This window comes from Uranotaenia lowii, chromosome 2 (assembly GCF_029784155.1).
Source record: "Uranotaenia lowii strain MFRU-FL chromosome 2, ASM2978415v1, whole genome shotgun sequence".
NCBI classification, from domain to species: domain Eukaryota; kingdom Metazoa; phylum Arthropoda; class Insecta; order Diptera; family Culicidae; genus Uranotaenia; species Uranotaenia lowii.
Window position 1 is genome coordinate 352453177 of NC_073692.1, and position 15949 is coordinate 352469125.

The 15949-nt window shown below is 35.1% G+C and overlaps 1 protein-coding gene across 5 annotated transcripts in view; it reads right to left on the bottom strand.

Moving 5' to 3' along the window:
- LOC129748550 (G protein-coupled receptor kinase 1) overlaps positions 1-15949 on the bottom strand; it is a 538704-nt gene that overhangs the window by 59041 nt on the left and 463714 nt on the right. For all 5 annotated transcript variants that reach the window (XM_055743204.1, XM_055743205.1, XM_055743208.1 and 2 more), the window contains one exon: positions 8902-9093. In XM_055743204.1, coding sequence (XP_055599179.1) covers positions 8902-9093 — 192 coding nt within the window. The remainder of the gene's footprint in view (positions 1-8901; positions 9094-15949) is intronic.

Here is a 15949-nt window from a genome sequence, read left to right on the forward strand (position 1 = left end):
ATGATTCTGTGATTATCTGACACACCATCCTCCTTTCAGTTAGTTGGTACATAGTAGGAGAGAGGTGAGCCCAATAAAATTTTGTTAGCATAAGTTCTCAATTTTTGCAAACGAAGTCAATAAATGGAAACAAATATGGCATGAAAAATTACTTGGTTACGAGATATGTTTCTTCGATTGTTATAGACCCTTACGCTTTACAGGGTAGAGAGGGGAAGAAAAGAGGGGGCTCCTTATAAATTATGTTATAAAGCTCAAAAACTTATCAACCAATGGAATTAAATTTGATATAAGAGGATTTTTGGGCACGAAAAAATGGGTATAACTATTTAAGACCACGACCTCTATTCAGCAGGGGGTGAAGGGAAGGACAGGGGGCCTCTCTTATCAGTTTTTAGCATAAATCCAAAGAATATCAAGCAAAAACATCCATATTTTATAAGTGAGATTGATTGCGTACGATTAATTTGCGACCCTCCTTTTTCAGGGCGAATATTAAAGAAATTATCAGGTCTTAAACACAAATTTATAGATCAAAATTCAGAAAATTATTTTAAGTCATCTTTGTGTTGCAATTCGAAACTCCAGATGCAGCTTTCATTTTATAGCGGTTGCTTATGAATTATGTTATTACTTGATTTAAAATAATGCCAACACAACAATAAAAAAATTAATAATTTCTGAAAATATCATTTGTTTTTTAAAGGTGTAGCAAAGCACACCGGGTCAGCTAGTATTCTTATGTTTAAAAGTGTAAATCATTGTACTGAAAATTGAAGATTCAGCTTCCGATTTGAAGGATGAGATCATATTTCTGTAAGCTTCACTGGATATGTCTTGAATTCAAGCCAACCTTATTAACCTTTCGTTTCATATTTAAAGTAACGATTTTTAAACAATTAATCAAAACTGTTCTAAATTTCGCATAAAGCTAAAAAACCAACTTTTTTTCATGGAAATGATATTTCTAACTTCAAGATCACGTTCAATTAACAAAAAATGACTTTCAGTGTATTAAGGTACAACCAAGATCAACTTGAATCTGAAAAATATGGAATAATGAGAAAGACTTATTTTTGGCCTAGTCTAATTTACATTGAGAATTTTTTTTCTCAGTAAAGTAATTCACATAATAAACACAATTTGAGGATTTTTTTTTGTTTTTTTTTCTCTGATGATATGGCTTTTTAATAATTGATGTAAATTTGTAACATCAAACAACGGTAGTACCCTAGCTAGGAAAGGTTTACAGTATGCAAAAAAAGTTTATCCACCCACCTCACAAGTTTACAATTGTAATGTTTGTCTGGTGAAAATCAAGTTGATTTCATGAATGTTCCTCCACAATTTATCATTTTATGTTTATTTATTATATTGCCGTTGAAAATACGGCGTTTATATCTTTTCTCGGGGTTTTATGTGATAAATTATGAAAAAGGGTAAAAAATACGCAAAAAATGTTTATCCACCCTCAAATGGATACTACGATTTAAGAGTGTTTTACAAAGTTTTAGTGTGTAGCCTGCAGCTTTTTTGAATGTAAACATTGTGTCTAGTTGTCAATTAGCGCTAGTGAAGTTATCGTTTCGTGTTTCGTGTTCAAAATTGGAAGTAATTGGTTGCAAAATGCCCAAAAAAGCACAAATTCCGATCAGCATCCGAAATTTGATTCTTGAACATCACAAAACCGGCAAAAGCTTCCGTAATATTGCCGATATTGTCCAGTTTAATAAAGATAGGGTTGCTAGGATTGTTCATGTGTACAAAAAGCGTCTCACCAGCAAAGCGATCGGGGCGTCCTTCAAAGACTACAGGCCGAAATGATAGAGCTATCGTGGTGAAGGCAGAGCTGGACCGGGGACTATCAGCTCCGGAAATTGCGAAACAGATTGAAAGCGAATTTTCCATTCAACTGACATCACAATCCGTGCGAAATCGTCTTCATAAGAAAGGCCTTAAGGGCAGAGTAGCGCTTAAGAAGCCATGGTTGTCTGCAAAAAATATCAAAAAAAGATTGAAGTGGGCCCTGGATCACATTTCATGGACCAGTGATGACTGGAATAAGGTGATTTGGTCAGATGAGTCGAAAGTAATGCAATGGCCAACTGAGCATAACTTTGATTTTCATTTGCAGGTAGAGTCATGGTGTGGGGATCTATGGCTACATCCGGCGTTGGAGAGCTTGAATTCATCGATGGAATCATGACCAAGGAGGTTTATTTGGATATTTTGAAGCGGAAACTACCAGCGTCTGCACAAAAGCTAAAGTTGGGGCGCAGATATACGTTCCCACAAGATGGAGATACGAAACACACCTCAAAGCTGGTTTCGCAATGGTTCAAAGAAAAGCGTATCAAGGTTATGGAGTGGCCATCACAGTCTCCTTTAATCCGATCAAGCATCTCTGGTCAATTTTGAAAATTAAGATTCAGGAGAACCAACAAGCATCCAGCAATTGCGGCAGGTAATCTCAACTGTATGGGACAAAATCACCCCGGAAACAACTGCTAAGCTTATTGAATCGATGCCACGACGTTGTCAAGCAGTTATTGAAGCCAAAGGAGGTCACACGAAGTACTAAAGCTATGTGAGCCATAGGGGTGGATAAACTTTTTTGCGTTATTTTTTATCTTTTTTTTAACATCATATCTCAAATGCAACATAATATGTTTTTTATTTGGAACTTGAATGAATTGACTTTGTTTTAACATAAACAATAATAAACTGAACAACAATTAACTGTGTTTTAATTTTCCGTAGGGTTTTTTGGAATAAATCTAGTTTTTCGCTGGGGGTGGATAAACTTTTTTTGCATACTGTAACTTATAGTGTGCTTTCAAAACTTGCATCGATAAACAGTGTTTTTGTTTCTCGGTGAAAGTTGTATCGTTATTAATGATTTATTATCATGTTATAATGACAGTGGTATGAAGACAGTCGTCTGATGACTGTAGTCTGAGGGCAGTCGTTTGGGGACTGTCGTTTGAGAACTGTCGTCTAAGGACTTTTATTTGAAGACCGTCGGAGATCGTCGGAGACCTCGGAAGACTGTCGTCTGAGGAATATTATATACAGAATTTTTCCTGAAAAATATCGTCTAAAGACTGTCGTCTGGAGATTGTCGTCTAAAGACTGTTGTCTGAGGACTGTCATCTGCGAACTGTCGGCTGGAGACTGTTGGCTAGAGACTTTCGTCTGAAGATTGTCGTCTGAGGACTATCGTCTGAGGACTGTCGGCTGAGGACTAACGCATAAGGACTGTCGCCTGAAAACTGTCGTCTGAGGACTGTCGCCTGCGGACTGTCATCTAAGAACTGCCGTCTGAAGACTTTCGCCTGAAAACTGTCGTCTGAAGACAGTTGTCTGAAGACAGTCATTTAAAGACAGTCGTCTGAAGATTATCGTTCGAAGACTGTCGTCTGAAGGCTTTTGCTGAAGACTGCCGTTTGAAAACTGTCGTCTGAAGGCTGTCGTCTGAAGACAGTCGTCTGGGAGACTGTCGTCTGAAAATTGTCGTCTTAAAACTGTCGTCTGAAGACAGTCGTCTGAAGTCTGTCCAATTTTGAATCAAGGGTCGTCCATATAAAGTGTTCACTGTTTTCGCGATGTTTTTGTGATGAACAATCCATATCCATTGTCCAATTTTGGGTCTGGGTCGTCCATATTATGTGTTCACTATTTTTAGGATATTGGCGTTCAATGTATAAGGATTGTGTTGAGAATTTGCAAATTGAAGTTTAGAGGGAAATGCAATAAATGTTAGGGGAGATAAGGGAATAACGAACACCCAGGGCATAATAAGCACTCCTTTTTTCTACAAAAGTACGTATTTTCTTAAACAAATTTTCGTGAGGATTTGTTTCGTACTACCTATAGTATAAATTTTTCACTAAAAAAGAAATATCCTTTCCATCTTTACAGAAATATTAAATAATAACCAGCTAGGTTCTCAAGTGACGAAAATATTATAATTTTTGAGCATCACCAAATAAGCTTTTATTACCTTTAAACCATCTTGATCAGAAATGTACGCACTGCAACATGATTTACACATTGTTTCTCAATTTTCACCATCATAAAATTTTTGATTTTTCTCTTTAATCAATTTTAAAACGCGTTTTTACATAAATTTGTTGACCTGGGGCGAACAGAGCACTTTTTATAAGGGCAAGATGAGCGTTTTCTGCCGTATAGGGTAAATGTACCCAATCTTGGCCCCTAAGGCATGGTTGACTAGATTTCCCATGATTGTAGTCTTCCTGTAATGTGTACCTTAAAAAGTTCTTCGACAAATATGATTGCTTACTAGCCTGAAAAGCAGTAAAAATATGTCCTTGCTTGAAAGCGGTTGATAATTTGAGATAAACCTGATCAAAGTATTGATTGAAATGCTCCTTATTTTAGCCCCCGCGCCGAATTTTGGCCCTTTATGAGTTCCTTAAATTGGCCGTCTCTAGAAGAAACATGCTTCACTAATACAACAACAGCCCCCACGAATTCATCAAATATATCCCGGAAGTAAACACAACAATGTTCTGTATTGTTTTCAAAAAGTCGGAAGTACGAAATGTCAATCAACTTTTAGAATTGATATTTGCATGTAGAATGATAATCTTACGTAAACAAGTTTGATTTGTTTAGTTCAGTTTTTGTGTGTTTAAAATTTCTATTATAAGAATGATAATTTATAACATATAGATTCCAAATAGGTTTATTAATGAAGCAAACAAATCGTTCGCTCAATTCTTAACATGCAATCACGATAGATCTGTTTCCATTGAAGTTAACAGGTTAACATAAGATAGTAAAAGTTCATATTTCTTTTTCATTCCACTCCCTTAAAAGGAGGACCGACATTTTAAAAACCATTATGACCGTAGAAAGAAGCAAACTATAAAGCTTAAACTAAAGTAAGCGAACGATTCTTTGAATCATAAATGTTTATTAAAATGTCGCCCTTAGGAATTTTCTAGCAATCGTATGCGTAAACTCGGATAGCAGAACAAGACAAACTTTTGCTCCAGCCAGCCTGATAGAAATAGATAGCATCTCACTCATTCATTTTTGAACTATAGGCAATGGAAATATGGAAACGAACAGCAAATTTAAAAGCATGGTGAAATAAGTGCTGCATCCCACTCGCACTTATGCAAAATCATTACTCAAACTAGGCAGCGCTTCCTTCGCATATTCCATTCCTACAGAGAACAAACGTCATCACCTCCTGCTGATGCACAGTGATGTATGATAAAAAACAAACTTGGTCAAAATATTATTTTTGATTTCACATGAAGTTGAAAACAATAAAAATTCAAGCTCGTTACAACATAGTATTTCAACATTGCAGTGCATTTTTTTTTTATAAACATAATATTGAGAGTGTCGTAATTTGAACTTTATAACAATTCTTTCAAAGCGACACATATGCAGCAAATGTTCATCTTCAAATCAAATGACATCAAAACTCGTTAAACCTTATTTCCAAATGTTGAATTTTTGGGTATGGATATAGTAACAACATTGAGATCCAAGATATCAGTGCGGATCCGGAACCGGTAAATTAATTTATTGAGAGGTAAATTTTATTGAGAAGAAAAGTTCTCAAAATTTACCAAGCAGCTCAAATTGTAGCATTATAATTCCAACTAAGATGCTAAATACGCTTGAGTCGGCTTGAGAGATAAATAAATTGATTATAGTCCAAAATACATTCATGATATTTTTAAGTTATTTCAATCATTCATTTTACTTTTGACCAGCTTTTCAATTTCCAAATCACTGTGCACTAACGGCCGACGAACGACCGTCGGATGCCGTCTGCCTGTTGATATCGTTTTCACGCATACATGCATACTTCTATTTGTGGAATTGCATGCCAAGATAAGGCGAAAAAAATGTTTATTTTTTCTTCAATTCTAGATAGAAAATGTACGTTGTTTGAAGTAAGTTATAATTTTATATTTTTTGCCATGTTTTGCTGTAACCAACGGTAATTTTTAGTGATTTTTTCATAATGAAGTGTGTTTTGAAAATCAATCCGAAGATGACAGATGCACTAGCAAGGTAAGTTCATTTTAGATTTTTTCCGAAGATCATAATTTTATTTGCAGTTTGTCATGCGACAAAAAATTATTACGCAGTCATTTGGATTCAATTGTGGACAAATGCTATGCAGAATGTAGCCATATGCGATTTTCTTTTATGTTTGATTTTTATTTCATTTTTAGGCGTATGTTTAACATGAAAATCACCAAAATGCATTTTGGCATGCCAAGATAAGGAGCATGCCAAGTTAAGGCTTACTTACCCTAATCTAGCAGCGAATTCGACTCGATGAAGTCAACTGAATAATAGAGCTACAGCTTGACTTGTTTCATCTATCGATTTGGCCTATTGGTAAGGTGTAGGAGAGGTAATCAGTAGACTTGAGTTCGATTCCTGTTCGAGGGAGTTTTTTTACATACCATTCATGATTGATTTTTTTTATTGTTACATTATACGGCTAGTAGCATCTTCCGTCAAACAAAACACCAGAAACATAATGTATGAGCATGTGTTAATTCTTAGAATTTTACAAACAGAGCTAGATTATTTTGTTACTGCTTTATTTGAATGGGTTGTCCATATTAAATGTTCACTGTTTTGCAAATTTGATCATTATTCATCGAATTTCGAAAAAAAATCTCACAAGGGAGTTTTAAAGAACAGGAAATTGATTTCCTCTATCAAATTTTGGGTCATTGGATGTTAGAAGAAGGCGTCCAAGTCAAGAAATGGAACCGTTCATATAAACAAGCCAATGTTTCTACAATAATAGTAAAATGTTGCATTGGAACCGATCGAGGTTTACTCACCGGTGCGTGTTCTATTAGACAGTTGATGAATCTTTAATTGAATAAATTTTAAGATAAAGAACAAGTGAAAATGTCATCTTCAAATACTGTTGAATGCTTTATTCAATATTGTAGTGAAAATGCATAGACTTCATTATTGAAACGCAAACTCATCTTCGCATATTAATAGTTATCAGCGATGCGGAGTTCCTACGAGATCAGCTAGTCATGTTATGAAAAAAAACTTTTAAATATTTTTATAATTTTGTCTTCCTATATTCCCGAATGAACACTCAAGATCAAAAAGGTCTAATATAAATTTTGAATGAAAAAAAATTCTAACCATTTGGAATCGTAAAGAGTTAAAAACGTGTTTGGGCATAAAGGTGTTTTTTAAAAAAGAAAAGTTACAATCTAAAAATTTCAAATAATAGTGAGTATAGTTATGTTTTCCTAGCAATAATCGACACGTCCCCCTTCAGATATAGGATAATATCGTTGGTCAGCAGCAACAGAAAAATAAGAAGGGATAAAAACCAAGCCGGTGCAAATAGTACATCCAGACTATTATTATCACCGACAGGTGTGGGCAGAAGCTCGTACGTAAATATGTAGGTAACCGAGTAGTATTTTGCTTCTCAAAGGCAAAACTTAGCTTTCAGATGAATGGGAAGGGGGAGGAGGTGCAAAAAACGGTAGAGTAAGGGATTCATCCTTGTAACGATTCATCCTCAACTTCCCAGGGGAATTTTGGAACAGGGGAAGGAAAGTCGATGGAGAACGGATGACTCGGGGGGAGATAATTAATTAGATGGTTTGGGTACAGCAGGGAAAACAGATTATCTTTTCCTGGCGCCATTGCTTGGTTATACCGACAGGAGGATGCTTTGCAAAGTTCTATTAGTTCCAGGTTCTCGGATTTTTTTTATTCCTGCAGGCTTTTGTCGGGATTTATGGTCGACCGGTGGAAGGTACTAAGCTAAACAGAAGTCAAACGCAGGCCGAGGATTAGGCGCAAAATTCGGCTGAGGCTAATTGAAGTTGTATTTGTTTCTATTTGGCTTGCTGAAACTTCAGGCTGGAAAATTTTTATCGAATTTTTGAACACATAAAAGGCAATGAATCGAATTAAGCTTACAGACTAAATAAACGAGATGTACTGTAATTATCCTTTAGCCGAATTTAGAATTCAAAATTTTGTATTGTATCCAGAGAAAGTTTAATTTTTAACCTTTTTTTCAAATGTGGTTTTCAAAAATTCCTAACTTTAATTTGCCTGAGTACATTCGTTTCCCATTTTCCCAGCAGACGGGTGGATCGAAGGCAATGTCATTAAAATTTAAAATACATTCCTGGGGACCTTTTCCCCCAGAAATGATGGTGAAACTTTAACAAGAACTCGACCATAGAATGATGATAATGCAGAATTCTCGGAGACACCCGAAGCCACAATGCACTTACCACGGAATGGAACGGAAAATGCACTTTTTCCTTAATCTTGTGGGAAAACCTCCTTCTTTCTTTCCACCCACCCATCGCATCCGTAGAGAACCCAAAAGCAGCTCGAAGCGATTCTTTGGCAGTAAGAAACTTTCCATTTATAATGAATCTCTTCCAGCCAACCGCCAGAATCATTCGAGTAAGAAAAAGATGGGTTCTGGACTTTGTTGGTGACCCCCTCGGGGATGACTTCGGTGCCCCAGAGTTAACGGAAAAGAAAGGACAACTACAACTGCGCTATCAACGAGATTCGGTTGAAATGTGCAGCATCTCCTTCGATGCTTGGCCAACCGGAAAACGGCACCATGAAATATATCCCAGAATTAAGGTCATCCTCTTTCGGTTTGCCAAGCTCATTTGGGTTAATAGGAGTTGCTCAAGTAAACATGTTTTCCACAAGCTTTTTTTTTATTTTTCCCTTCGAACTAAGTTCCGGAACACCATTACTCAAACGTCATCCAGATGACGGTTATCGCGGGAACAGTCCCCCCCAAAAATGATGCCCGCGAGTGACCAACTATCACTAGTACTAATACCGATTTTATGTTTGATCTCAATAGCTACTTACCCCCGTACTGACTAGCGACAGCATCGTTCGCTCATTGAGTGCCAGCGTTTCGCCCTGTTTCATCTTGATGCGCTTCTTGTCCAGACACTTCATGGCGTACATCTTGCCGGTGTCGGCCTTCCGGCAGCCGTAAACTTCGCCGAATCCGCCCCGCCCGATTATCCGGTGCACGCTGAAGTCGTTCATGGTTAACTGTAAGTTCAAGAACGGAGAAAAATAATTTATCGAACTAGGACAATATAAAGGTGTTTAAAGATTGGAATCATGCTTCAGCTTTTGGGTTTTTAACATCATAATTTTCATTCAAAATTTGTTGACAAGATTGTTTGTTTGCTTTCCCCCACAAAATTTGGCCAAATACCACAATTTAATACAATAAAGAATTTAAAAAAAAAACAGCTATGAAGATAAACCTAGCAAAAATGCATATGAATTGAAATTTGACTCCAACTTTAAGGCTTAAATAAGAATCTTATCTCTTCAAAACCTGACAAATGAAGATTTTTATTGAAGAATTTTTTGAATATAAAAACCGACTCACTATTGAAAACCTCTGTTTTGGTCTCGATTGAGTCGATGAGAATTTAAAAAAAAATACAAAATCATTACGAATTGAAAAAAAGAGTTTGACAGGATTTCATCATTCTTCACTTATTATTATAAAAGCTGTAAAGTAGAAATATGATATTAAATGTTATTATTAAAATTTGTAAACATCAAACTTCTTCTCATCTTATTAGGTGGAACTTGATCAATACATTTGTGTTCAAGATCCTATTTTTTAACAGCTTTTGAAAGTTACATGCGTTTTTTAATTATTCCAAAATTTGTACCTAGTTGGCATAAACTCTTTCTCTTCCAAAGTTAGGATGAACTTTCTCATGAACTTTCATCAAAAGATTGTTGTCATCTAAATAACGTCACATGCCAAATTTGGCTCCATCAAACAGATAAGTTTTCGAGTTATGCCAAATAAAATATGAAAAAACTTGTCTCCTTTCCTATTCCACTTTGGAAAAAAGGCAGGGTCTAAAATTATTCGTACGCAAACAAGCTCTCTTATAAAAGATAGTCCCTTTTGATCGATAAGTGCTTTATTTATGCCGAAAAAGGTATATGCCAGCCCCACTCCCCCACCCCCTTTCGTTTTTCCTTCCCATCCTCCACAACTTGCAGCAGATAGGCGTTTCTAATAATCATACCTCTTATTCCGTACCTAAAAACCCTGTATTTCTTAGATAAGCTCTTGTGTTGAGTTATCCCCACTAGAAGAGTGAAAAGAGACCGAAGTTTCATGCAAACGTTTAATACCATCCTATGCCAAATTTGGTCACATTTGTTTGTTTTATTCTTCAGTTATAAAATAAGTTGTATGGGAAGGAAGTATGGTTGCTGTGATGTGTTTCTGGTTGGATCCGTTTTAATAGAATGGTTCACTTTCATCATGTTTTGAGCCGGTCTACTTTTATTTTTCGTATAGCCAATATATCTTGTGTGCGTTTCATTCCGCTTTCTGCTTTATTTTATACTCACCACACTGTTCATCATTATGTGAAACGCAGATCCCGGCAACGATATACAATTCTTGTGGAGCAAATCCCTTAGTTTAGGCTTTTTTTGTCAGACTTAAGCTTTCATCTCCTATACCATCAAGGCAAATTAGCTTAAAACTGGGGAAAACAAGCTTAAAACGAGATTCACCAACTCTTAGTTGAAAGATGTCATAGATGTCAGATGATCACACGATACATAGATAAGTCCTAATGGAATTCATACCGTCGATAAAAAAAATTGAATTTTGAATGTATACATATATTTCTCATTGACATTTTCATAGGTTTTCTTTTTTAACACCACTTTTATCACACAGCTGAACAACGTGACACTTGAATTTCCATAATTTTCCGACCTTTTATTAATCTGATAATTCTGGTAGATGCCAACCGAATTGTTTAAATATGTATATCTACTGGAAAAATAACGCACAGCTAATGATATTATGTATTGCGCGCAACGAACGTTGTTTTAATCATTGTTATGAAATCTAAACATAAATAATAGTTTTAAGAATTTCGCTTTTGATATTTTTAGTATGTCATAATGTGTATGTATTCCTTTTGGCGCTGAAATCTTTTAGGATGGAAAAATCCATTGAGATTTTGGTGCTGTATTAATAATTTCTCTGCTCTTTCAAATCTTTTCAAAAGCGGGCAATGGCACTATAACCATGGTCGATGACCTGAGATGAAGGTACAGGGATCCATAACTAAACTGTGTATAATGGTTAAAGAAATTTCTTTAATTATTCTATTGTTAAATTGTGGACTCCATGTAGAAAAACCTCATTTCCATCCCCTGAAGGAAGAATCGCAAGGCCCAACACCAAGGAGCATAGAAATATCTTAGCATCTATGCTCCCAACGAATAAATATCAAATGATCATGGGAACGTATGGTACTGTTGTCCACGTTTCTTCCTCCCTTGGTTCCAGTTGTCTCTGCGTCCAATACTGCACAGTGGGCCCGGCCTTGATAAGATGAATAGTAAATGTACTTTTACTATTCACCGGGATGCTGACAAGATCTGGCTGTGTACGTATCATAAGCATAAGCATCAGTTATAAAATAAGTTGTATGGAAATTCCCCCCTCCCTCTTCAATTTTCACAGGAAGGAAGGGGTTCCAAATAATCTTAAGAACATTTATCATATGCTAATATCCTATTAGGCCGAATTTGGTTCCATTTGTTCGATCAGTTCTCCAATAATGCAAACAATTTTAAGGGAGACGCCCTCTCATCTTTTTATCTCCCCATTGGATAAAGGGAACGGTACCAAATATTCATTGGAACCTTTCTCGTACCTCAGTACCATCCCACACAAAATTTGGTTCATTTTGATTGATTAGTTTTGAGTTGTATATAAAATTGTAAGAAAGACCCCCGCCCTTCTTCCTATTCCCTTATTGGGAAGAAGGAAGACGATCGTAGAAAAATTTCTCGTACCCGAAAATCCACCCACGCCAAATCTGGTAACATTTGTTTTTTATTTGGGAGGCCCCCTTCCCCCTTCCTGTGAGAGGGAGGGGTCTCAAACCATAATAGGAACAGACAGACAGACAGACAGAAATCGGTCACCATCAAAACAGTAAAATGAATTGAAATCTTTAAGATCGAAAACTTAAAAATGACTTCTCGTTATGCCAGAAATTGTTCAAAATATTTTTGTTAAAATTTTTAAAAATTGTGGAAATATTCTTTCATTTCGTACTCTTTAAATTTTTGTCGTTTCAATATAAATTGTATGAGAACGTCCAACAGCAACCAATCTTTTATCGTTACCGTATCATTTCAAATATGCTTCAAAAACAGCATCTAAAATATAAGTTTCAATAAAATCTAAGATATTTGCTATTTGGACGCATTGGCTTGTTTCAAAAGCGATGTCAATCATAAAACCTAACCTTTTGAAAATACAAAAAATTGTGACAAAAAAATCATGGTTCAGGTTACAAGACTCAAATATCGGTTCAGCTCGATTTTTAAATTTTCGTATCAATAAAATAAATAAAATTTTCGCTGTGAGCTACAGAGCTGCACTTTACATCCAAAGAGCCGCATGTTGTCGACCACTGGTTTAGTGTTTTAATGGTGGCGTAACTCGAAACATAGATGTCTTGAAATTATCAATTTTTTCTTCCAAAATTTGACGAAACATGTACAAGTGCAAGCTGTTTTACTCGCGCAATAATTGAGAATATCAACTAAATTTCTTCTGCAAAATCTATAGTATTAATAGGATTTATGAATTGAGGCTAAAATGGCAATTATTTATTGGTAGAAGCTTGTAGTAGAAAAGCTCAACAAAATGGTAGAATGTTTTCTTCTTCTCTTTTAACACCAACATAGCTTAAACTTGTAGGCATCCTGGAAAATGAAAAACTTGCGATTCTCATTTTTCTTTTTAACATAGTATCTGTTTTTTTTTATTTTTACATGGTGTTCCGTCTCACGACATTAGCTGATGAACAATATTCCTCCTATTTACTTATTTGATACATAGAACATGCATTACAGATACTAACACGGCCAGGCCAACCATGTGATGAAAACGCAAAAGATATGGGAACGGGGGAAGGATGAAGCCTGGAGTTCCCTGCCAAACGCTCTTTTTGATTATAATGATTTAGGTTATAAAGTGACAAGGTTTAATTTGTAAATTAGAAATGTGAACAAATAAAATGGATTGATATCACTCGGAACTTCCAAAGTTTTACGAGAATTCAAACAGGTAGTCCAATATTGCCACCGTTAACGTTTTTGCAGCAAACAGGAATTTTTTTAATGCCTTTTTTGCAGACACTATACTAATCACAATAGTTATTACTAAAAAACTATTCCAGTTATTCTCAGGTCTTTGTCAATATTTTATTACTTTCACTATACCTCTATTTTTGCAGATACTTTTTACACATCGGTAATCACTCGGTAATCGCAGCAAGCCACGAAAAGCTTCGATTGTTATCAATAGCTCAAAAGTTACTTTAAAAAAAATTAGCTCTGAATGTTGGAGGAAATTTATGGACACTTTATGATACGCTATTTTTATTAAATTGCGTTAAAAAAAAACTATTTGCAACACATTTCAGCCACTTGTACGATGCCATTATTGCTCCTTTCAAACACTTTTTATTTGTTGGTCATTAACACGACTGACCGAACTCGAGCAGAACAACACGAGGGATGAGTTTGAATAAACAACGGCAGCTAGAACTTTTTGAATTTTCCTTCTTCCAAATATCCAAAACAAACAACACTTTTAATAGCATCAGCATAAATAACCACACAAACACTCTTCGAATAGTTTCACTTCCAATCACCAGCAGCCATCAGCCGGAAACTCTACATTTTGCCCGGAAATTAATCTTAAGTGAAACTCCGTATCAAGATTATTGAAAACAGCCCGGCCTGCCAATTATCAATTTAATAATTGATTCCAGTCTCCTGTTATTTAATGATTGCACTTTTTTATCGTTTCACCTTAATTTATGTATGTATGTACTGAAAACTTTATTTAAACCAAATTTTTGCAGACGAAAAAAATGCGTGCGGCTTGCACAAGGCGTCGCCTACTCCTCTTTAACTCAACATCATAGTAGAATTTTCTCGAAAAAAAAGGAAAGATATATTTTACTAATTAGTGTTTAAGATTATCTTCCTTTAACATGTCTAAAAGAAAATCCCTGAGCATACTTGCGAACTAGAACGATTTTCTATTTTGAAATTTAAAAGCTTTCATTTATTTTGCCCTTAACTTTTCCTAATATAGCGAGCATGTCATTCATTTACTTAATGTTATACGAACTTTTGGTAATAAATAGGTTTATTTTGTCTGTTCAAAAACGTTAGTTTTAAACATTTCTGAAAGTTGTTTGACTGTTTTGCTTAGCATTTGCTTAGTTTTGCTTAAACATTTGATAAGGGTGCAGCGAATGACCCGTTAATGTCAAAAACACTGAAATATGATAATTTTGTCCAAAATAAGTTGTGTACATATAATTAAAAACGATGAAAAAAGAGTTCAAACCCTTTTAGAGAGAAAAGCAAGTTTTGGCCAGCTTTTTCCATTGCGTACTCCCAACAACTTACAACGTACAACACAACAACTTTCAGGTATGAAAAAAAAATTGGTCCAAAAATATTGGTCTAATTACAAAAAAGGAATAAATTTAGAAAAAAAAGTTCGTACAAATCAAACGTTGTCTTGTTGTATCTGGGTGAAAATCGCGAGGAGTTTAAAGGTGGTTGCCGAAAACGGTATAAACACCAAGAGCATAATGATAAACTCTATATAGATGGCTCTTCAATGTCAGTGGTGTTTGATTGGACCTCATAATGGTGAATGGAAAAAATCCGAATCCGAGTTATTCCTGAGATGACTTCTAAGAGTTGAATTCACTGCTAGATTCTACGGCAGAAAATGTTCATCGTACCCCGATCAATGGTGCTCAGTTCGCCTGGAATCAACAAATTAAAGTGAAAACGCATTCTAAAATTTATGATAGTGAAAATCAAAACTTCAATGAAGGTGAAATTGTACCTACATCATGTAGCAATGTGTACATTCTTGATCTATATGAAGATGGTGTATCGATTCTTAGAGCCTATTTTCCGTTGCTTGAAAAATATAATTTTTCATCATTTGAGAACCACGTTGGTTTTTTTTTAAATAATTCTGTTAATGTCAAAGAAGATTGCTGTTTTGCTGAAAAATTCATACCATTTGAAGTACGAAGCTGTTCCTCATGAAAATTTATTTAAGAAAATATGTACGTACTCGCTATGGGCTATTCCTCCTAATAAAATGAATATTTAAAATCAATGAAAAACTTTTTAAAAACTGCGAGTAATACAGATAGTTGTAGAAAAAGTTACATAAGATGTTATTTTTTTTTCTATTTCATAAAATTCGAGAAGTTGGAAAAAAATTTAAAGAAATTTTGATCCAATAGAGATTATCTTTTTTTTTTTAATTCGTGAGTTAATCGTTTTGCAGTCTTAAAATATTGTAAAATTATTTTAAATCTTTAATAGCATATGCTTAAAATCGTTCCCTGGTGATGTCAGAAATGGTAATATTTTATTCTGTTGAATTTTCAATAAATCATGGAATTTTTATCTATGCTAACTTAATCCCTGATTCAATGGTGGATAGTTAGATGATTCATAATCAGGTATTGTTTTGTTTTTTTTTTTCTTGTAGGTTCTTAAGTTATCAGTTATCAAAGAATAATACTTTAGGTCAGTGGTTTTCAATGTGGTTCCAACCACCCTCTTGAGGAAGTTGAAAGTTTCCAGGGGGCGGTAGGCTCAATTTTGAAAATTGGGTGGTATTGGAAGGGCTCAGGAGGGCGGTGAGATCGTACTCCACAATTTCACAAATCACGAAACAAGTTCAAGACTAAAATTTTTATAATTTCAAAGAGCTGCAAGCAAATTTTAGTTTCAGTATCTTAATATTTTTTTTAGTGTCTCTAATGGTGTTTTTTAA